This window comes from Strix aluco, chromosome 24, assembly GCF_031877795.1.
Source record: "Strix aluco isolate bStrAlu1 chromosome 24, bStrAlu1.hap1, whole genome shotgun sequence".
Classification (NCBI taxonomy): domain Eukaryota; kingdom Metazoa; phylum Chordata; class Aves; order Strigiformes; family Strigidae; genus Strix; species Strix aluco.
The window spans coordinates 7633175-7657021 of NC_133954.1; the positions used below are offsets into that span (position 1 = coordinate 7633175).

The 23847-nt window shown below is 40.1% G+C and overlaps 1 protein-coding gene across 5 annotated transcripts in view; it reads left to right on the forward strand.

The window, feature by feature from the left end:
* Nucleotides 1–23016, forward strand: part of SPOP (speckle type BTB/POZ protein) — a 29060-nt gene extending 6044 nt beyond the window's left edge. For 4 of the 5 annotated variants that reach the window (XM_074849801.1, XM_074849799.1, XM_074849800.1 and 1 more), the window contains 9 exons: nucleotides 9613–9755; nucleotides 10126–10247; nucleotides 11943–12094; nucleotides 12196–12323; nucleotides 15986–16163; nucleotides 16746–16801; nucleotides 17226–17348; nucleotides 20881–21023; nucleotides 21767–23016. In XM_074849801.1, coding sequence (XP_074705902.1) covers nucleotides 9678–9755; nucleotides 10126–10247; nucleotides 11943–12094; nucleotides 12196–12323; nucleotides 15986–16163; nucleotides 16746–16801; nucleotides 17226–17348; nucleotides 20881–21023; nucleotides 21767–21911 — 1125 coding nt within the window. In that variant the 5' untranslated portion in view covers nucleotides 9613–9677 and the 3' untranslated portion in view covers nucleotides 21912–23016. Of the gene's footprint in view, nucleotides 1–8703; nucleotides 8722–9612; nucleotides 9756–10125; nucleotides 10248–11942; nucleotides 12095–12195; nucleotides 12324–15985; nucleotides 16164–16745; nucleotides 16802–17225; nucleotides 17349–20880; nucleotides 21024–21766 lie in introns of those variants that run through there. The other variant, XM_074849802.1, reaches the window with a different exon arrangement.
* Nucleotides 23017–23847: the final 831 nt, after the last annotated feature.

Below are 23847 nucleotides of genomic sequence, written 5' to 3' on the forward strand. Positions count from 1 at the left end.
TGTGATTTCGAGTTGGTTCTTGGCTAGCAGATAATTGGTATTTCTCTTTAGATAATATTGCCCAATAGCTTATTGAGTTTTAGTATTGATGGAGAAAATAGTAGGAAGACTTTTTAAAGAGTGTTTATAAGAATGGAAGGGGTAACAGGAAGAAAACAAAAGCAGCAAGAACTGGTTTCTTCTTTGAGGCTGGGCATGGTTTATGGAGATGGCTTGTTGGTGTAAAAAGGGAAATAAATGTAGATATCTTCTGGGAATTTACTTTCATGTACTTTAAATTTACCTCTTTTTTAAAGGTTCAATAAATGGCTTATGCCAACAACAGTTTAGAACATATAATTAAAAGTCAGCAAATCGGTTCTTTGTGTCCAGGATACTTTGAGGATTTTTTTTTCCCATTTATAACACAAGTTAAAACATTAATGCCAAAAGCAGTGAAAAGAATGCACCTTGCTGTCCTGCTTCTGAAGTGTCACTAATATAAACAGACATAGAATAATGCCTCTGGCCCAGTCTTTTTTCCTATTGACTAAGAACCTATTAAATATAGAATATCTAAGCTACCAAAATTTTTCTTTGCTCTTTGTCATATTAATTTGATAATCTTGCTCTTGAATGGTTAGGATATTCAAATATGGGTGGAGGCCAATGCCATAATTGCTATTTTCAGAGTATGATTTATGGTAAACTGTGGGGTTTTTTATGTTAATGGGAGTAAGATTATCAAAATCATGCTAGCAAAACCATCACGCCTTATTGAAGTTGGTGTGGTATGTTTTATAGAAAATATGGCTGGCTGATTTTTGAGGAAAATGCAGATGGGTTGGAAGTAGAAGTTGATTGGAATTTGATTCCCATCTCCTTCCTCTCCTTATTCCTTCTCATGTTGATGTGTGATGAGGTCAGAGAAAAGGCTAAACGATGTAACTTTGAAAATTAAGGACTCTTCCTGCCTGTAAAAACAAAAGTGTTGGAGAAGCATCAACTGCTAGGATAGGCTGCAAACAGGAGTCTTTGAGTGCTTGTAATTGCTATTTATTATCTGTTAGAAATAAGTCCCAGAGTGAGCTTTCTGTTGGAATGAAGCAAGCGGTTGATTTCTTTTCATGCTTTTCCAAAAACTTGGGTTTGCGTGCTGATTCTAAGAGTGCTTTTATTTAGCAATCATATGATCTTTATGTTTAACAGGTTGAAATAATTCTCATAACTATTTTGAAGTCATGCTGCAATTGCAAGTAGGTGAAGGAATCCAGTAGTTTGCTGTCTAGTTCTGGCCGTGCATTGTAATCTCTAAATTGATTATTTGAAAGCTTAATTTCTAGAATAATAATGGCAGAATCTGTATTTCGGCTCAGGTTGGTTTTGATAAGCTCTTCGAAATATTAATGCAAGATGGCAACTGGAAAATGTTATGTGAGGACTACCAGATGTTTATATTACTGGAAAGTTGATATAAATAAAAGGCTTCAGAGGGGATTATAGTCTTGGTGGTTTGCTAGAGGTCAGATCTGCAATCCCATTTGAGTGCTTTAGCGGTGTTTTGTACCAGGTCTCACCACAGTAGATTGAAAAATGCAGTCCTGCTTAATTTTCAGTTTTTGCTTGTTCTCTGATTAGACATCATATCACTTAAGCATTTTCTTCCAGTTATTTTCAACTCCCCAGGAATCTGTTGGGATTTCAGAGGTGTGTGGTATTTCTAGCAGTGTGTCACTCTTACAGGAGAACAATCTACAGAAGGGAGAAAAAGTCCTGCTGCTGCCAGCCTGCTTTCAGAGTGCGAGGCTTCCCCAGATTGTTAGGAAGTTGTCTGAGAGTAGTTTTCATGGTTTTATCTCTTAATTTGGAAGATGACTTACATGCTATGAAAGTGCAAATATTTTACTTTAAAAAAAAAAAAAATTTGCTAAAGTGGCAACGGAGTTACTTGACAAGTGACAAGTAACAATTTACCCTGCAAGTAGAACCTGAAGCTGTAAAACACTTTCTATGATTTGCCTGTGAGGGAGAATCTAAAGAGTTCACGGGCAATAACAAACCCCTTATTTTAAAAAATAAGATCAGGTTTCTCACTGAAGACAGAAATCTGCTCAGGCTGATTGTTTCTGTAAGACCTAAACTGGTGTGTTCAAATAACATTTTTCCTTGTGAGAGGAGAGAAATGAGCAGGAATGGATTGGCAGGAGGAAAGAGAAAAAAGGTGAAAAGGAGAATTTGGAGAAAAAGAAATAAGACATTTATTTCTTTTTAATGCGCTTATGATCTGAATTAAAAAATTATGAGGAAGGGTAACTTCTGAGGAAAAACAGTTTTGAAGATTTATGTTTTAAGCATCTCAGGACGTACCTCAGGAGGATTAAAGATGGAAGTAGAAGGAGTTAAAGAAGTGCCAAACATCTGGTGCAAATAGGAGTGGTGACTTAAATGCAACAGTAACTCTAAAATAAAGTTTTGTTTGCTTTTAAGAATCTGATTACTTTTTATATTTACTGGTGTGGATATAATTCTAATATACTTTGGGTAATTTATAGTTAGGGTTGGATGTGATTAAAGGGGACACAGTTTTCTGCATCTGTTCAAACACGGGCATGAAGCAGTCTTAGAAGCATGTCAGAAATATGACTTAATGACTGAAAAGCAGAAATTTTCAGTGGAGGATTTGTTTATAAAAGCAGAAGGTTATTTAGAGAACTCTGGGCTGCTTCTTACCACCAACTTCCTCTCTTTTTCATTGGTTTGGTTTTAGCTGTTTGCTATTTTATCTGGGGATGTTTGGGGAGGAGGGGGAAGGGATGGTAGATGGTCTACAGCTAAAGAATGATGGCGTTTCGTTTCTTTTCTTATAAAATACATGTAAAACTTGTAATTCTTACAGTGCTGATGTTTCACTGACAATTGTCCCATCCCTTAATAGTTTCACACAAATTATGATTTCTTTAGGTGACCAAGCCTTTCCTTTTTTCTTTTTCCTGTTTTATAACTGGAGCATTGGTTCAAGGGAAAAAAAATAAAAACATTCCAAGAATGGAAACGAAACCCTTAGTCTTGGAATCATATTTCTCAAAGTGGAATTCTAGTTACTGAATTCTAGTGGGCTGCCAGTATTCAGTGTGTTTTCAGATAACTATCTCCCTAGCTTACTAACAGTGTTGAAAATGCTTTTTCTAGGTAACTCCTCTACTTTTCCATGTTCTGACATTTCAAAAAAAAAAAAAAAGTAATTCTGGATGTTCTGACTTGATAATGAGTTTTCTGAAATAAACGGAATTAAAATGTATGTGTCTGCCTTAATTAAAATCTTCCTTTTATGCGGTGTCCAGAGGGCCCTGTTGTGACCTCAGGAATTTGGCCTTCTGTAGTGTGCTTGGCAACTTTGGGGTATAATAAAAAGAAGGTACCCATCCAAGTTCCTGAATGCTACTGATGGTATAATGGGGACAGCTTACACACTGAATTAGGACTGATAGATAGGGCCTCGGAGAGATCATTTTCACTGTGTTTTAAGAAAGCCAGATTATCTCTATTGTTTCTGCCTCCCAAATGAGAAATTGTAGGTCCTTTAGCCTGGTATGCGTCTTCCACTGGATGCCAGTTCATTCCTTTTATCTCTGCTATGATTGTGTTGATTTTCCAGTCTGTTCTCTTATGACTGAAGGTTGTAAATGAAACTCCGTGTGTCATTTTGAGCTCAGCAGTTTTTGTGGCACTCAACAGGGTACAGGTTAAGTAAGATCTTTTTTTGGATTTAAGAGCACAGAAGGTAGAGGAAGGTATAATGCACACACTCCTGGTTTTTAGAAAGCGTTCAAGCTTAATTCACCAACCACTTTTTTGGCATGAGTTATTCTTCCCTCTACTTCGGGTATAGTTAAGTCTGTATATATCCGGTTCATGTTACTCCTTTACAGTTTGTTTTTTTGCAGGTGGTGATTGGCTTCTTGTTGTAGAACTGTTCACATTTCTTTGTTCCAGAAAGATAAGCCTCTCGCTCTTGTACACCAGACTTTCTTTCAAGGCGTAGCTTTTTGGTGTGGGTCACTTTCATCTTTCATAAGTGTTGATTTCTAATCTTAAATCTGTTTTTATTGGTACAGGTTGTTTACTACCTTGGTGCAGTCTCTTTTGCACCACCGTGTTAATAATTAGGCAACTTTGTGTAACCTCTGGAATTCACTGTGCCTTTCAACCTGCATTTCTAACTAGACAAGATTTCCTGCCACACAGGAGACTTTGCAATCGCTGTCACTTGGCAGTCGTTAGCACAGGCTGTGGGAATGCTTTGCCCATCATTGCTTTCTTCTGTGGTATGCCACCCTATTTAGTATATGCATTAAAATCTGAAAACTTACCCATTTTATTCATCCACTAGTTAGATAGCATTGCATCCCACTTTGCTCTTTCAGTTAACTTGCCCTTTTTTTCCATTTTTCTTTTTTTTTTTCTTTACAGCAGCAAATTCAGACCTTCTATTGTCCTTTCCAAGGCTTTGAAGAATGCAGGAAGATAATGGCCTTTTCCTGTGCTTCCATATCTCATCCTCTTGTTTTATTGCTCCAATTATCTTGTCCTGCTCCTTTTCTCTGTGCTTTGTGCTGTTCTTGGATAGTCTTTGATATGTTGCCGGTCCAAGAAGCAACCACCCCTGTTTTTGAAACACTTAATTAAAAATATACTTCTTTTACAGGCTTCTGTAAGTTATCTTTTGCTAAATAAAACATATTGAAAACGAATATACTTGCACATTTCTGGTGTAAACCGCTGGTTTATCTTGAGAAGCAAAAAGTGACCGGCTGTTTAGCAAAAGTCTAGTAATTTTAAGGCCTCTTCTAGAATTGTTTGTTGAGTTAATATTCCCTGCCTCTCTCAGGTCAAGTCTCTGCTGCTCACAGAATAGTTTTGAGTGTTGATTCCTACAGTAGATAAAGTTTTGAGCTGAGCTGTCTTGGTAGAGCTGCTAAGTCAGGAGGTAATTAGGAGGACAAGGTGTCAAGGGAACATTTCCTCTGCTTCAAAAAGGTCTGATTTGGCTTTGGTTCTTAGATAAAATGTCTTCATCTGGAAGTGGTTGTGAATGAGGTGAGAATTATACTTTCTTAACTGTAATCTTAAGTATGTCCAGAGGCAAGTGCTGTTTGTTATTTCTATCCAGGCAAGTAAGAGACTTGCAGACTGTACATGGGGTCACAGGGGTCCATAAGATAATATTTTATATTTTGTTTCCTGTGACTTGAAAGTACAGGGATAAATATCAAGTTTGTCCCTGCCTCTCCTGGCCAGAAAGAATTTTGATATCCAAACTATTTACAAAATGTTTTCCTAAAACTTCTGCCTGCAGCCCTTTTTAATTCACTCCTAGTTCAGAGGTGCCAGCACTGTTAGTGAAGAAGTGTGAAGTGGTGAAGTATTAAGTGTTCATGAGCAAATAAACACCGGGGGTGCTCTGCTGATTTCAGAAACTTAAGGGAAAGTTAAGTCAGCTGTGGTTCCTTTTAAAATGCATTTAGTACTGGTCCCTGCCAGACCAGCGATTCAGCATTTGAAGGTGGAACAGGGTATGGCAGTTTCTAAGCACTTCTGAGGGTGTATTTCAGTGACCCTCGTGCGCTTCCCAGACAAGGCAAGCGGCAAGTTTTTCCTTACTGGTAATTTTTACAAAAAGACAGTGGTGGATATTACCTGTTTATTCCCATTATGACTTGCTACAGCAGTAAAAGTACCAGTGATGTCATTTGATGACAGGTATTTGATGGTTGATTGCTGTATTGATCTAGGGGTGTGCGGGGAGTTTAACATCTTTTTTTAACTGTATTTAACTGCCTCACAAAGCATCTGTAAAAAGCTTTGACTGAAAGTATTTTCCAAATAATAGAAAATCTTTAAAATCTAGAACCTTTGTCCCCTTTGGGCCATTTTAAAAGCATAACAAATGATGTGCTGGCATGCAGCAATTCTATTAGCACGTTGTCATAACTTTTATTACCACCTGTCTATCCAAGCCATCTGGGAGGAAAGGATATAAGATACAAAAGTGACAGTTACTCAGAGGGTATTAAATAGTCCAGTGTATCTCAAGCTCACACATTTGTCTTCCCTTTAGACCACAGAAGCTTTCTAAAACTTCTTTGCGTATGTAAGACGGAGGTAATACTTAGGTTCATCTTAAAATCCTGTTGAAATACAGAAAGTAGCTGTTAAAGTTTTGATTTTTGCATCACATGTTTATCTATTTCCTTCCTCAGTTATATGATTGATGGCTACAGCCTTCTGGATTTTGCTCCTTGGAGACCAGTGAAAGGCACAGGAATTTAGGGTTAACTTCTGCCCTCCATCCAGCAAACCTTCAACTTCTCAGGGTGTTCCAACCTTGAATGAAGGAGCCCTTGTAACATAAAAAGTTGTTGTCTCCTCTTTCTTTCCTCATTAATCCCTCATTTTAATGCCAAAAAAGGAGGTGTTACCCCTAAATTTACCAGTCTGTCTTCAAGAAGGACTCACTGGAGTCTTTCACCTGGTAATTACCTTTAGTGTTAAACCACTTCTCTAATGTGTGTGTAGAGATACTTAATTGTTTCAGTTTACCTGGAAGGAAAAGTCATCTTATAGAAAACTGCTTATTGTTGATAAATACCTTATGTCGAAATTGGTTCCTCATCCCAAATGTTCTGTAATTATTCTGGAGCCAGGCAAGTAGAACAGCAGTGTGGCCGCAGAGTCGCGACACCGTGATCCTCACATGGAGCTTCAGCGTGTCTCGCAGTGATGGGCTGTGCTCAAAATCCCTGGTCAGAGGAAGACCAAGTAGTTTATTGTGGCTTGAGGTTTAATTCACACCCCAGTTTTGTTCGGGTATATGGGGAGATGTATGGAGGGCCATAGTGTCGTGGTTTCAGAGAATTCAAAAGTTCTTGTGAGCTAAGTTACTTCTATGTCTTTTCTTTATCCCTCTAATGCTTCTTAAATAGAAGTTGCTTTATTTCTCACTCTGCATAAGGATTTTAAGAGACTGGAATACTTCTGTTTTGCAAGTAGTTTGAGTAAAAAGGTGTTAGTTAAAAACTAAAATCACTGAAACTAGCTACAGTTCTAACAACAAAAATACCTAATTTCACATCCCACTCTTGTGTTTTATTTACTCGTTGTGCTTTCTTCTGGTCAAACCTTTTCATTAGGCTTAGCATCTTGTTGCTCAATGTGCAGACAGATTGGTGAGAAGGTGAGATTAAGAAACTTCATCCTTTCCCTCTTCTCAGGAGTTTGTGTCCCAGTTGTTTGTGCCTGTGCTATAAAACAGATCGCTGGAATAATGTAGATTAAAAATAGCTGTGAACAGAACAATGTAAGAGCCTGGGTGGAGTTGAGCAGCGCTTCTGTGAACCCCGAGGGGAAGGAAAAAGCTTGGGTCTCTCCTGCCCATAGACTAAAACCAGCAAAAAGGCATCATTTCCCCAGCCGGCAAGAGGAGGAGGTGTTTCTTGCTGTGTGTGCTGGAATTTCAGGTTTTATGTGTGTCCCCTCAGCCCCCCCAAGATGTGTGACTGGAGACAGTGAAGCGTTGATGTCCTTGGAGTCAAGACTGAGTGTTGCCCATGGAAGGGCAGCTAGCCAAGTATTCAAAAGTAGTGTCTGTAATTTTGGCTTAATTTGAATGACAGAGTGGTATAACTGAATTTCTTTGGAGGAAGTGTGGTAATTTTGAGTTTAATGTAATAAAACCTGCAGCAAGTACCCAAAGTGCATATTGATGTCCCGTTCTTTTTAAGATGTTGATATTTTTCAACATTTTAAAATCAACACTTTAAAACATTTTTTCCCCTCATTCTACATGCACAGCACAAACTGCAAATGCAAGAAGTTTGTAAAGCAGTTTGATCTGAGAGCACCTGGTTTTACATTAGTGCTAGCTGTCTGCAGCTCAGATCTTACCGAGTTAGTTGTTTGCCCCTGAGCTTTGCTCTGGGAAATAAATTTCCATCCAGTTAAGTGTGCGTCTCTGCAGGGTTAAATACTGATTTCTTAGCTCTTGATAGCCAGTATCTCTATTTCAGTGTTTATACGGGCTCACTTGTGCTTTCTTAAAGGAAATTAAATCTGAAAAGAAACACCCACCCTTGTTTTATGGTTAGATAATGCCTGTGTACTGGTATTTCCAGGTACTTTCTGAAGGTGTGTAGAACTCAAAATCTGAGTACGTGGTCGTAAACTGGAGTGGAGGCTGATGCGAGTCTTGCCTGGGAGAGGTCTGGTCTGCAGCTGGAGCCTGCGCTCAAATCCAGACCTGCCCTGCAACTGTGCTTAAAGACTCCAAATTATGTTGGTAGCAGTTTGGGGGGGGGGTTGTGTGTGTGTATGTTGATGTGCTTATTATGAACATTCTCCTGTTGTTTTGAGGTGTGGGATTTTTAGGTGTATATTCTCTGTGCTTTCCACCATTTCCTTTCAACAACTAATGACTCGGCCTTCCTCAAGAGCGTGAGCCTCTCTGTGCTTTACCTTTCTCCCCAATGAACCTGGCTGATAAATACAATATATATTGTATATATATTTTTTTGTATATAAAGCAATTCGCATTGCAAGATAATTTTATGTCTCTTTCTCCTTTCGAGGACAAAACTAACAGCAGTGGAATTCTTGTGGTTCACTGGTGGTTCTGTGCAGTAAGAGGAAGGCAGATAAATACTACGTGTGGAACACAAAGTGTTTAGCAGAAGGCTAAACTGTAAGGCATGTGATGCTTTTATACCTGCCAAAGTTAGAATCCTAGTTTTTGAGCTCATCTTTGAAGACGTTTTGTGTATCTGCCTTAGGGATCAGGACTCAAAAGTCAGAGATGGGTTGATTATTCTATTTTGTTTTAAAAGCTCCCTTCTGGTAACTGGGTGCCTGTTTTATCAGTTGTGCCTCTGTAGTGGTTCAGGTGTGCTGCAGTGGTTTTAACCCCATACGTTCTCTGCAGATGACAATTTGACTTGGCACTTAGAAGTTGGGAACTTCACTAGCATATAAAGGCAATGAGAATTCCCCTCAGGCCAAAAGGATTCAGTTTGAAGTAGAGAAATCGTTACCAACACCTTCCCTAATAGTAAGGCTTCAGGAGAAGGTTTAAACTATAGGGAATTACTCTGTTGATGTTACCAGAGTCACTTTGAACCTCGGGTTTTGTTTTGCTGTTGAGTTTGGGTTGCGTGTTGCTACCTGTAGCTTTTTCAGTTCAAGAACTTAATTTGTCAAATCTAATCTCTGATAGTCTTGAGACTCTCAAAATTAAAATAGGGAGTAAGTAGTGAGTTGAAATGGTGGCCTCAGGGTAAAGTAGTAAATCCCAAGTCAAGTAGGGAGTCTCCTGTTTGAGTCTTGGACTCCTTAAAGGAAATTATATGCTAGGCTTATTCCTATAAGGAGCTGCATATTGAAAAAATGAGTGGAGGTGGTATATAAAAAACATATGGTAACACTTTAAAACATTTAAATGTAACATATTTTGAAGGTGCTAGGGAGGAGGAGAAAGCATGATGGCTTTAACTTGTGTCCTATGAGATTTAACAGCACTCCTGAAGGTGTTGGGGTTTTTTTTGTTCTTAGTTTCATTTTTTTTCTCTTTTTGGGGACTGACAGGCTCAAAATCAATTATAAATTTCTTCTGCCGAGTTGTGAAATTCTGTTTAATCTTCAAACTGGCGATGTCAAGGGTGCCGAGTCCTCCTCCTCCGGCAGAAATGTCGAGTGGACCTGTAGCAGAGAGCTGGTGCTACACTCAGGTAAGTCTACACTGTGCTAAGATATTCTTGGCATAACGTGATTCGAATCTGTGTTAAAAAATATATTCAAAACAAGTTTAGAGTTGGATTTTCGGGCAATGTTGTGTTCGCTAGCAACAAGCGTTCACCGGGGCAACGGTAGAATGTTGCCCTCTGTCCTTGGAGCAGGCATTTGGACCACTCCAACTGCCACTTGCCCCGGCAGCCATTTGCAGACTCTTGTCTCATGCTTGGGGGTTATTTGTCATGCTAGTGACTCAGTAAAACTTCCAAGTTTTCAGTTTTTGCCTTTAAGATGGACAGGGTGAGGCGCTGTGGCCATGGCCATGGGCAGCGTGACCCTGAGAAGCTTCCTGTCTTATCTGTTAAGATCAAGGTGGTGAAGTTTTCCTACATGTGGACCATAAACAACTTTAGCTTCTGCCGAGAAGAAATGGGTGAGGTCATCAAAAGCTCAACCTTTTCATCTGGAGCCAATGATAAACTCAAATGGTAAGAAATTGGGGAGGATCTGGGTAAGAATCTGGAGCGGGGAGGTTGAGAGGTTCACCCTGTTTATACAACTGTGTGAAAGAATTTGGGGAAGGAGGAGATATATAAAAAAATAATTTGTACTGCACACGGGTTCTTGCTTCCTTGGATGTACAGCACATGCCCAGGGAGAAAGTGCTGTTGCTTCAGCACAGTGTTTGGACACACAAAACAAATGTGAGGATCTGGCTGTTTGCAGTGTTTCTCTGATAATGGGAAACGTCAGAAGTAGTAATAGAAGCTGTAGCTGGAAGGGAGACTACATCCTGCCTTGGAGCAGAGACCTGCCATGAAGGACTGTTAATATTAACTTAATAATATTAAGTTTGGGGGTTTTTTGACTGATGTTTAGCTTAACAAGTTCTTATAAGCCAATGAGAGTCCACAGCCGGTGTATTCAAGCTCTGTTTCAGCCTCCCAGTTTCAGTCCCTAGTACTGCATGTTGTTAAAAATATAATTTTTGCCTGCACTCTAAATCCTGCAGTTTAAGATTATTGCTACTGTGTTGCCTTTCTCTTATGGCAGCTTTTTCTGAATTCGGAGGCTTAAACAGAGGTGACTTAAGTGACAATGTTCCATAACTCCTTCTGCCTGGGAGTTTCTGATTCTTAAAGATGACATTATTTTTGCCCTTTTCCCTTCCCTTAAAACCGTTATTATCTTCCCTGAGTTCTCAAGTAATTTCCAGTAACTCAGAATGGATTTTGGTCAGAATGTGTATCTGCTGTGAGTTGTGTCTGACCTTGCAGATCCATGGACACCTGGTTCCTTATTTTATCCGTCGTTGCTGATGTTAAGTGTTTTAGCATTTTTCTTTAAACCTCTTTAATATAGATTGTGGCAAATCAGCCACTAAATAATTTAGTATGTGTGTGTATATGTGGAACAATTTGTGTTCCCTTCCTTTGGGTGGCAGACCTGTGCTTTCCTTGGACTGCTTTTTGTTATTAAATTACTTACCTTTATAACCTTTGCTTGTCAGATCTCGTTTTAATGTCTAGATCTTTCTGATTTTTTTTGTCCTTATGTATTTGAGCTGTTAGTCATTTGGCCTAGTTTTTGCTTCTTGTTAGATTCTGTGTCAAGTTTCAGGTCATGGAAGTGCTTATGAGTTAGCCTCTTCCTGTACTTACTACCTTTTCTTCACACCAGAGTAGTTTTTTTGCCCTAATATTATGTTTCTGAGAAAGTACCAGCTTTCCAGAAATGCGTTTTTTCTTTCAGTTGCTTCCTGTGGAATTTTACCTCCCCATTTCTCTGGATTTGTTGCACTTCTTCAAATCCATTACCTCCATTCTGCTATTTCTTTCACTTTCTTTCTGTGAAAGTTAATATCCAGGGTGTTTTTTCAGTAATTTAAATCATACACCCCTCCTCTTTTCCCCCCGTGGTTTTGGTTTTTTTTTAATAGGTTTGCCCATAGTTACTGCCTGTATATTATTATCTGTCTTGGAGATGTAGCATGAGGCTGACTGTAACACACAGTTCCACTCTATTGACCCACCTATTATTTCCTCGTGGTTCAGTGGCTGTTAAACAGAACTTGTTTGCTGTACACTTTATTGTGAAAATTCTACAGTGCCCTTTCTTTGAAAGCTATGAATGACCTGCCAAAAACTGTTCCTGACATCTCATTCAGATGCTTGCTTCTACAGGTGTTTACGTGTGAACCCTAAAGGCTTGGATGAAGAAAGTAAAGATTATCTGTCCCTCTATCTGTTGCTGGTGAGCTGTCCAAAAAGTGAAGTTCGAGCAAAGTTCAAATTCTCCATCCTGAATGCTAAAGGAGAAGAAACAAAAGCAATGGGTGTGTAAAAACTCTTTCTGTCTGATGGGGTCGGTTGTCTTTTGCTGTTTGATCAAGCGAGTCACTCAGCTGATGTTTGAAGCACCGTATCTTTCTTTCAGAGAGCCAGCGAGCGTATCGATTTGTACAAGGCAAGGACTGGGGATTCAAAAAATTTATTAGAAGAGACTTTCTTTTGGATGAGGCCAATGGACTTCTTCCAGATGACAAACTCACTCTCTTCTGTGAGGTAAGTCTTCTTGTGCAGCTGAAAGAATAGCAGTTCCATTAGCTTAAGGTAGGTGTGACCTTATTTTTCATCACTGCTTTTAAGGAGTCAGAGGTGTCAGGAGAAATACTGGATGTTTATATGGCACTTAGATTTTATTTGTGTGTGTGTGTACCCGTGTGGCTGGTGGCTTTTTCTGTGTGTGATTCATCGCATTTCACTTCCATTTATTTTTTGTTACTTTATATCTGTCTTTTACCTGTGATGATGATAGGAATTAAGCATGTTTGATTATCATTTCACTTCTGGTTTAGTGTTATCATCCATCTGTTTGTACTCCTTAATTTGAAACTCACTTGGGATAATAACCAACACTAGCTCTGTAGTGGAAACTGGCCCACTTATTACTTGCCTACTGAATAAAGAGCCTTCTTTATTTTCCTAAGCCAACAAAAAGAAAATTTTAAGAAAAAGGAATTTTATAGTAAACCACAATTTTCTGTTCATTGTGTTTGTATTTTTCTACAACTGCTTACAAAACCATTATTTCACTGCTACTCATTTCAGACAAAGATGCAGACAGTTATTTCTAAAACTAAATATTTAAGTTTGGAAACCTTAATGAGCAAATTTAAACTCTCTAATTTAGTGTCTTCAGAGGTTCTGCTGTCTTATTTCCGTTGTCCTTCTAACTGCAAAATACCTCCTGTAGCTGTGATTTTTGCCAGAAGACAGGTAGAACAAGTTGTTCTCTCTTTGGATCTCCTGCAGTGTTTTTTATGGGAGTCTTTTCTTTTGCTGTGTTTTCTTTCAGGAATGAAAGAAATGCTTCAGTCAGAGTTGTTCGACAGCTGGGTTGGGGTTTTTTTTGTGGTGGGGTTTGTTTTGTGGGGTTTTTTTTCCAGTTTTGATGGCCATCATAAGCATGCACATATTTAAATTGACAAACATCTTCTAAAAACATGTGTGTTCAATCAGTAGCATAAATTATTACTGTCATGGAGGGACCCCTTCTTTCAACACTTGTAGCAATATGGGAGGAGCAGAAGACAGTGTCTTGGATGACACCTCTGTAGGTCTGGCAATTATTCTTTCCTTCATGATAAAAGAGCCAGAAAACTTACAATTGTGGAGTGAAACTCAAAAATTAATGTCTGAGAAGGGAATTTGTGAGGTGTGATGTAGATAAACCTGAGATCCACCAGTAGTCTTGGCAACCAGTACTAATACAAGTCAGTCCACCCTTTACTGAATTACTCCCTTCAAAAGCTTCAGCTCAGTGTTCTTGTTTGTTCTGGATGAAGAGAGAACTTGTTGCTGGCTTCACCTGGCCTTGATATCTTCTGTTTTCTCTTTCAGTTTGTTCTACAGTCTAACATGTAAGAAAAGTTTAGTGATATCAGAAGGGAAGCTTTTGCTGTCTGGAAACAGTTTGTCAAGAACTTTTAACAGCTTGGGTTTGTGGTGGTTTTTTTTTCCCCACTCCCTCTTTTTTTGCTTTTTCTTCCCTGAGCTTATAAGTCTCTTAGCATGTAAACCAGTGTGCCATATGCTCTCCTAATGCTTCCCTGCTGGCCACAGGTGCCAAGTGATGCTGCTCACATCTGTACTTTCAGCAAGCATGTTTTGTATGTAGAAACTCTCCCTAAAGAGTTAGCAATACTGGATGTTGAGATGCTTGTTATGTGGGGATATGTTGGAGTTTTCTGTAGACCAGAAGGTTGCTGAGTGTCTCTGCTGCACCTTCTCATTCCTTTATTAAAGTTAAAAGGAAAAAGCCTTTTGCTCTCTGCTCATGTCTGGTGCTGAACACAGATAACATCTTGCTGAAAACGGTGTTAAGGCAGAGAATGATGTTCCTTGTCAAGCATTTCAAATCTGACCTCGTTTAGTTGTCAGTTTGGGGATTTTTCAACCTCTGTTCTGCAGGTGAGGTTGATTGCTCGTATCCCAACTGCATTACTTTTTGCTGTTTAAATTATATTCCAGCATCATAAGTAAATATCATTCTGGTAAATCTTCAAAAAGAATGGTGTTCCCAGAGTTACGGTAATAGCTCCCTTCTGAGCTGGGCAGCATTGCTTCTCTTGCTAAGATGCTGAAAATAGCTTAAGCAAAACCTTATCTGTTTTGACCTCTAAGGCTGGTCACCACTTGGAATGTACCAGTCTCAACTCCTTATGTAAAAAGCCATGTAATAGATTTTCATGCCAGTAACTGCCTTTCTTTCATATATGAAGATTCATTTGTTGATTTGAGACACGGTTTGCAAGTCTTTTTGGCTCATCTGTAACCAGTATTGGACTCTAGCAAGGGATCTACATCTTAGAATTCCTTTTTAGTGAATCTGAGTTTTCAGCCATCCTCGAGTCCATGTTGCTGGGCTAGATGTCGCAGGGCAAAAAGATGATGTAACTGTCAGATTAATGATGAAGAACATTAGCTTCCTCACAATTGCTCTGGCTAATCGTTAGTGTCCTTTGGCAAGCAGCGTCCCATATTTGTTTGGTTTTGAGTGTTGTATAGTTTGCAGAAGATCTGTCTGCTCTCAGAAACCCACTGGAGGTTTCTCAAGAGTTGGGGTGCTGTTAGCAGGAATTTTCCTTAGAAGATGCTTCTGTTGTATGTCTCACTTCATAATTTACTTCTCCTTTTACATAACTGTGAAGCTTCCTTTGCTGTCCGTTGTTGTTCTTTGGCCATTGGTTATTAATAGAACTGAAATTTAACTTGTACTTGACAGAAATCCAGGAAATAGTCTCACGTCTGCTTCCCTGTCAATCAGCTTCTTCCTTTATTCTTTGTTATAGCGGGGTAGTATTAGTCACTCTGATCTTTTCTAATTGGAGTCTGCTGTAGAAGGCATGTGATTTACTGTGTGTTTGACAATAATGCTTTGGTGCTGAATAGGCTCTTCTTGGTTCCCTTTGTGAAGGTTATTCATCAGCCAGTACGGCGATGTATGGTCCCTGCCTAACCACGTCTGCTTTAGAGCAGGTGATAAGGGAATCCATCTGCCTTCCGCAAATCATCCTAGTTACTTGACAGAAAACTGCTTTTTTTAAACTTACTGATTAGGGTTTCTTTTTAATTTTATTTTGTAATGTGATGGAAGCGTTGAACTCTCGAAGAAATTTAGAATCAGAAGCAGCAAGACATTTGGGGGGTCAGGCGCGGCCCTTGTGTACATGTGTGGATGCAGTGCTGGGTTGTAGAAGCTCTGTGTATACTTAATTTTCATTTGTACTGCTGTCTGTATTGCATTATTGATTGAGGAGGGTTTCAGAGTGTTGATAGAAGGAAAAAACTAGGTCAGGTATGGTGTCTGTAAAAGCAGAAAAATAAGATTCCACTTCCTTAGGAAACCATCTAATAAAGTTATGATTAAATTGCGTAGAAGTGCTGTTAGTTTGGGGTCAACAAGCAAATCTGCTGGTGTGATTTAGGACTTGGGATAGACACTCTGGAGGAGCAGAGAACCGGGTTAAGACAGGGTAGAGCAGATGCTTTAAAGATGGAGACATTTTTAATCATACAGCGATTCTGCTTGAGAAGTGTGGGTTTTGCTTTGCATTTCCCTTCACTTGCCCTGGAAATAAAAACTTCCTGTAGGGAGATTAGTTTTTTCCAGTGTGGGTTTTTGAGTTTTTGGGTTGTTTGCTTTTTTTTCCCCCCCCCTCCAGGTGAGTGTGGTCCAGGACTCTGTCAACATCTCTGGCCAGAACACTATGAATATGGTGAAGGTACCGGAGTGCCGCTTGGCGGATGAGTTGGGAGGACTCTGGGAGAATTCACGCTTCACGGACTGTTGCCTGTGCGTTGCAGGCCAGGAGTTCCAGGCTCACAAAGCCATACTAGCAGGTGGGTATTGAGTTGGATGGGCCTTAGTGGGATAGGGGACAACCACCTGATGGCAAGTGGGTTTTTTGAGTTACTTCATTTTTAAAGGAGGCTCCTGCAGCTCTTTTAACTGCAGAGCTGTCGTACAATACTGTTTCGTGAACTGTTATAGGTAGAGAAGAAATACCCACTCCATTTTTAATTGCCTGTCTCCTCCTGTGATGAGGATGGTAGGAGGATTCTTTTGTGGCTGCAGCGTGCTGTAATGGATTGCTAAAGCATTTGTAAGGAGAAGTTAGTGCATTGCCAGAGGAATACTTTATTGTAAAGTCAAGAAACATACCTTACCACCCATGTACTCTTCAGCCTTGGTTAAAAGGACATCATAAATTCTCCTGTGCCTGCTTTGAAGCTACGTTGGCCACCGTACATTATGTCACAACCTATGCTTGTTTACCAGTTATACCCAATTTGCCCTGTCTTATATATAGGAGGATTTTTCCTGCATTAAGTAGCAGCAGAGGTGTTGGCAAGCTACACTTAGCACCTTCTGAAGAGTAAAAGAGCATCTCTAACTGTGTTTTATTTTCCCCACTGCTGTAGCGCGTTCCCCGGTTTTCAGCGCCATGTTTGAGCATGAGATGGAAGAGAGCAAAAAGGTAAGTTCCTGAAGGAAGGAGAACTCCTCTGGCTAGGTGAATAGCTCTCTAGTCAACTCTTAGCATCACTAGTCAGATAACTTTCTTGGGTAGTGTTTGTGACTCTTGTCACCTTTTAACTGGTTTCCTCACATCAGATACAAGTCTCTGCTTCAGCTGTCGTGAAGGGAGGAAGAAAGGGATCAAGGAGGCAATTGTTACCTTTGTTACTCTTGGGGACAGAGTCTGGGGTGGGATAGGGAGAAGTAGAGAATGTGAAATACAATTTAGAATTTTTCTTACTCCATCCACATCTTTTTTTTTTCCGCAGGTAGTCACATTCTAAATAGTTTGTAGCAAATTTCTGAATATTGAAAGAACTTGAGTAGAAGGAAGCCTTTAGCCTTTTGTCAGGGTCTTAATAAGCTTCATTTTTCTGATACAGAACCGAGTTGAAATCAATGACGTGGAGCCTGAAGTTTTTAAGGAAATGATGTGCTTTATCTACACGGGGAAGGCACCCAATCTTGACAAAATGGCTGATGACTTGCTGGCAGCTGCTGACAAGGTACAGTGGGGGTTCAGAGAACTGGGAATGACATGCGCCTTGCGCAGTGCTCCTTGGGGATTGTAGCAGTAAGATTTTCATGGGATCATTGTGGTTGGGCAGTTTCTTTGAACTGGTTGTGGCTTGCAGGTAAACCTGGATGTAGTGTAAGATACCTATAAGATAGGATATACATGTAAGATACCTATAGCTGTATAGATACTTAACATATAACATCAGGAATTTCTGTCTCTACTGCTCATTTTTAAGCGCCATTTTAACCTTTCAGAGGACATCTCTATTCAGCATAATTTAGCATAAGAGCTGGGGGTGAGAAGAAAATTTCAAGGTGGACCTGGTGATATTTTTTTTTTTTTTTTTTTTTAGTGTGGTTATTACTAAATCTCAAAAGTAGTGTTCTGCCTTGGCAAACAGGGCCTGCTGCTTCTGGTCTGGCTGGTATCAGCAGCTCCAAGAGATGCTCTAAGGTGATGGATAGCCAAGAGTGGGACGGTCCTGCTGTTTATTTTCTTTTTGCAGTGGCAGTCCGTGCTGTTTATGGAGAGAAGGGGTGCACTGGAGGAAGCCCTGTTGTCTAACCCATCTGTGGTTTTGCAGGGTCCTTGCCAGGGAGGTGTTGGGGATGGTCTGACTGGAAGGCTGCTGGTAGTCCCCGTGTAGCAGGCGCAGCGCTGTGGCCTTGTCAGCCAGCCTCTGCCTCCTTCCCTTTGCAGCCCCAAGGACAGAAGAGTGCTCTGCTGGCCACTGAGCCGTATTAACCAGTGAAAATCTGTAATATATAATGAAAATTTTATTTCCTTTTTCTTTTTTCTCTTAAAAGTGAACTCAGTGCTGGTGAAAGATGTCAGTGTGACAGCACTGGAGACTAAAGTCCTGAATTTATCCATCGAACAGGTTCAGCACGGGTAGCAGCAGTGCAAGATTCTCCACACTGCCCTGCCAATGTGCCTCAACTCTGACCCGGAGGGACCTCCTCTAGGGGTGAGAGCGTAGTTCAGTCTCCATGCTTCTTCAGTCCTTGGATTCTCTTGGGGGTGCCAGTTAGGGTGGTGGATTTTGAGATGTGGATGCATGTAACCTTGTTCCACGCAGCCACCACACAGTCATCAAATTCCCTGTCGCTGCAGCCCTGGGCTTCATCAAAAATGCTGATTTTAGAGGTGAAATGCTCCATATGCCATTATTAGGCCACTGCAACTAGAATTAAAATGGGAAATAATGCAGGGAGAATCTTGGCCTGATTATACCCATTGCCACATTTTATTCAATATTTAAAGAGTATTGATCGAGAGCTCACATACCATCTTTAACTGAGACAAGTGTAAGTAAGAAGCAGTACATTAAGGACAGAGTAGGCTTTAACTTTGAGTTTCCTGGCTTTTAATGTAGGGTTTTTTTTCCTTTTAAACTCATTGTGTGTCTTTTAAAAGCAGAAATAAAAAATCTTTCATGAAAGCACATAAAACATCTAATATTTACCCAAGAGACTGAAACAGCTTCTTCTGAGTTCCTCCTGTCTCTTGGGGAAAATATGTAATTAGACCAAAACCAAAACAAAGCATGTCTTTTCAACCCAGGAGATACTATTTCAGCCTCTTGGGTACGTATGCTGTTAGGTAGGGTGTTCTTTTAAAGTGTAATTAAGAAAGGGGGGAAGGGGAAATTCTGGTACCTGAGAGACCAGAATGGCTACTTTTGCCCAACTATGTAATTAGCAGCTGAGCTATTTGTAGCAAAAATCGAAATAAAAATTGTATATGCATGGGAAGAGAATATTCAATTTACAAAAGGAATAATTTTAAGCTTCATTTACTGCATTTTAAGCTACTGACAGACAATAACATAAACTAATGGCTTGCCCCTCATTTGAAACTGTTTTAGTTAGTAATACAGATGAAGCAAGTAAATTTGATTTGCCTTCTCAGATGTTCTGGTGGGAGAAAACTGTCCTGGTTATGAGTGCCATGCCTCAAGACTCAGTGATAATTACTTCAATTAAGTGAAAAAATGTTTTTTATAATCTAAAATTATTCATTTAAATTTAATCATAATGGGATGAAAATTTCAATCGGAATATAAAATCATTTTGTAGTAATAGTGCTTATCATATGGCACACACTCCTGTCGTCATGCAGATGAACTTGTTACCAGCTCTTTATTGAGGTTCAGGACAGAGCAGTCCTTACAAATCTGGTATCTTTTCCAAATGCAGCCTCACATAGTGAAGCACCTGTATGCCACGTCATCTCTAAGTTGTTCAGAAAAGCTGTATAAATGGTACGAAGGATACTCTCAGATGCAGTTACCTGTCAGATGAAAAAAATTAACAAACTCAAAGATTTTTTTTTTAGAATTGTCATTCAATTTGAAGTCCTAACTTGAAGACTTAACTGTGTTTACTGCTGTCCTAATCCTTGTGAAATGTAGTCATGGGATCTAGAATATTCAGAATTATTCAGAAATACTTAATGTCTTTCATCCAAAGAGCCACAAACCCCACAATCAGATCACACACACCCAGGTTTTCAGAAGTATCTCAGTCTCACAATTCCCAGCTATGACATTCTAAAAGACTGAGGTTTGGGTTTCACTTGTTGATACCAAGTGGCTTCCCGTTTTCTGACCTTTTTGAAGTCTGACCAAGACCCCTGTGTTGCTTTTGAAAGTCTCAGCTGTGTCTGCGTGTTTCAATACTGCCTGAAGTGCTGCAGAAAGTAGAGTGTGAAATTTCTTAGGCAGCACTCTTCTTCTAAGCATATCCTTTGAATTTCGCAAACCACTGACGTGACCCAACCCCGTGGATCTAAAAAATGTTGAGGCAAATGCACAATTGAACGGTAGAAACTCTTAGATTGAGAATGTGAAATTAGAATAGAGCATTTGCCAGGGCATTACAGACACGCTGTGATGTTTCATTTCCAGCTGGATAGCTGCAAGAAATCAGGGGCATTTGTTTAACATTGTAGTATTAAACTAGTAGCATGTAGTTGATTGAGCAAGGCTGATCTTAACGTGCAGGTCATCAGTGGCAAAGGGATTGAGTGAAAACTGCCTAAACATCACTGGAACACCTATGGAGCATTCACTGTTAGATAGGTCTTCCCACTGAACCCAGGTAATACTGTCATGCAGTAATAGAGTGAGAATAAAGATTTGGCTTTAGCGTTCTGTGCCTTGAAGTAGCTGAGATAGTAAGTATTACAGGTGACCTGAAATTCTCGCTTCAAAGCATGAACACAGCACCAGTGAGCCTGTAACACAAGAAGGCCGGGATGAGAGTTATGGTGGGTATGTTTCCTCTCCATTGCTTTCCTCAGGGTGGGCACATCGTGATTCTTTATTTATTTATTTAAATTTTTTTGCTGGTCACTACTTCTTTGAGTACAGTTCAGATGCATACAGCAAAGCAAAGAGGTCTGTTCAGCGTAATATAGTTTGTTACCAAAGAGTGAAGGAGCACGAGTAAGGCTTCACATCAGGCCTGGTTAGATGTTTTCTTCTTTGTAACTCTACTTTGGCTTGTATTTTGCAGTATGCTCTAGAACGTCTGAAGGTGATGTGTGAGGATGCCCTGTGCAGTAACCTGTCTGTGGAGAACGCAGCTGAGATCCTTATTCTAGCTGACCTACATAGTGCTGATCAACTGAAAACTCAAGCGGTGGACTTCATTAACTAGTGAGTTTACTGTTCCAGGGTGCAACAAATCTAGAGGAAAGGGGTGTTTGTTAGCAGTAGGGCTCACAACTTGTGAACTGTTGTATGCAGAGGAGATTCTCCTGTATTACTTTTCTCTTTTAGTTCTCCCATTGCGATCTGTTGTTTATCTGGCACCCCAGAAGTGACGTTGCCCTAAGGGCAGATTAGTCTTGTCCTGCTGGGACAAGAAAGTTCTTGTGATCTTAGAAAGAGATCCGTAATAGCTCACAGACAGTCCTGCTGTCTGCTGAACAGATCACAAGAAGTTTCAGGTAGTAGAATATCAGGTAGTCCCTGATATTGAGGGTCTGTTTGCAACTCATAATATAACAGACCTTTCAGTAGATGTAAAATGACTACCATGTCTGGAAACGTTTTTAGTCCTATTTGTCAGTTAATACAGTTTTTCTCAGTAATTTCTATATTGATTTAAAATACTTCTGTGCTAAGTAGTCGGGGTAGATGAGCACTGTGTTCCTGCTGTCCTCCACCTGGGATCATCATGTGTGTTTGAGCTTTCCATCCAAAAGTTGAAGGACTGTCCAGCATACAATCGTGCCAGCAGAGCCAAAGCTTGCAATCTTCCCAAAGCATACACCCAGGGCGATCCTAAAACGCTACACTAAAAATGTCAGGTTTCTCAGGCACATGGAAAGAATCTCCCTAGTTAATCCTTTTTATCCCCAGTTGATAACTTCAGATTTATTCTCTCTTATTTCTAGTCATGCTTCTGACGTCATGGAGACATCAGGCTGGAAGTCCATGGTAGTATCACATCCGCATCTGGTGGCTGAGGCGTATCGCTCTTTGGCCTCTGCGCAGTGCCCCTTTCTGGGACCCCCACGTAAACGACTGAAGCAATCCTAAAGCCCTGTCTGTCACACCACCCCATGTTTTTTTGGAAGCAGCATCAACTGTTGCTGCTGTAACCTTGACCACCAGGTAGATGACGAAATCTGTGGAGCTTTTACTCTGTTGTTGGGGGGAAGAGACTGCTTCGTGACACCCAGACTTTTTAAAACAGCACCAAGTAACTTGGGGAGAGGGGGGAGGGTGGGCCTGGGGCTCTGGGGCTGTTCAACCTAACGAATCCCTGTTGCTGCATCGTCTGTGTGTTCCCTTCGACTTGGCTGAGTCAATTAAGTACAGAGTTTGGTTTAGGCACCGACCCAAGTCGGAATAACCCAGCAGTGGTACTGGGGAAAACAACGTCTCTGCGTCTGGCAGCACAGAACAAATCGTCAGATGCCTGGAGCAAGAGGACTTTTTAGCTTTGAAGAGCGTTGGAAGGTTAAAAAGAATTTCCAGTGAGGTTCTGGAAAGGAAGCACCTGATGAGAGCTCCAGTAGTATTTATATAAAAAAAAAAAAAGAGAATTTAAGTCCTTCCAGCTGAGCTAAAAACTGGACGTTTGTGTAACTCCTTATTGCCATCCAGCAACAAGAAGATCAGTTTCTCTGTTAGTAGCACTTGTATGTTAATTGCAAAAAAAAAAAAAAAAAAAAAAATAAATAAAAAACCCACCTTTTATAAAATGACAGATTGAAGTGAAAGGGGACAGTGAAAGGCTGTGTGTTCTGGAGGGTGTGAATAGACTGAAGGCAGCCTTTGGCAAGTCTGTATTGGTTTTGAAAGGTCTAGAAAATCCTTGATCTGGAGTGTGCTGTCTGACAAGAACAACGATTACTGTTTTTAGATATTGTGGGAAATGTTTTTGGCATTTTTCCTTGCTTTATTTCCCTCCTCCCCCTTTTTTAAAAAAAAAAAAATTTATTGTTCATGAACGCTGCGTTAAAAGTCCCTGTTCTGAGTTGCTAAATGATTCTTAACAACTGTTTGTACCTGACTTGCCGACTGTATAGGAGCCAGTCCTGTTCCTTTCTATTAGTCACTCTTCTTACAGGGAAGAAGTTTCAAAATAGCTGGTAACTTTTTTTTCTTTTTGAAAATATAAATAATTACTATTTTGTACTGTGTGGTATCCGTTGTCTTTTTTTGTTTCATTTTTAAGACTTCCCAGTTTAAAACCAGCTCCCAAAAGGCTCACTTGCAGTCTGCTGCCATGTACTGGTAGTGACATGCTGTTCCTGGAACTGGAATGGGATTTATTAAGGAATGTTGCACACACAATTGCAATGCAAACCTGTCTTATTTCTCATAGCAGGTATTCCCAAAATACTAGAGAGCCTTGGTTTTTATAATAGCTGTGTGAAGCTGACCCAGGGTCCTTCCTTTCACCTGTACCCGTTCAGATGTGGGAAGGGAGAACCGTATAAGCCACCATCTGTTTTATAACATTAAGGTGCAACGCGGGATGTCTGGGTAGGATAGACACCATCCATTTCTGTCATCATTAGCCCCAAATCTCCAGGGAGGTTAGATTGAAATACGCAGTGCCGGGGCAGTGGCAAATTGCTCTGACCTTAAGATGGTCAGGTAGGGCATGTAATGGATTACAGAGAATAACTCTGTTTTGTCTAGAAAATAGATGAGGTATCTGCTGTCTCTGATTTTTCATTCTGTTATCATACTTTCTCTCCCAGCCTCTTGTCCCTTGTGTGAAGGAGAATTCCGTTCATACACTCGTGTGTTTAATCTAGCTGCTGTCTATTTTTATCAAACGATGACTCATGAGAGGGTCCCGGCCCCTTTTTGTGTTCCCCCACCAAGGCTCTCATCATGAACACACAACAGTCAGTATAGTAAAGCCTTCCTTTTACCTGGTTCACAAATTCCCACATTACAGCTATTGCTTGAACGCCACTAATTCCTTTTATATTGGATTTAACGTGCGTTTCCTTGT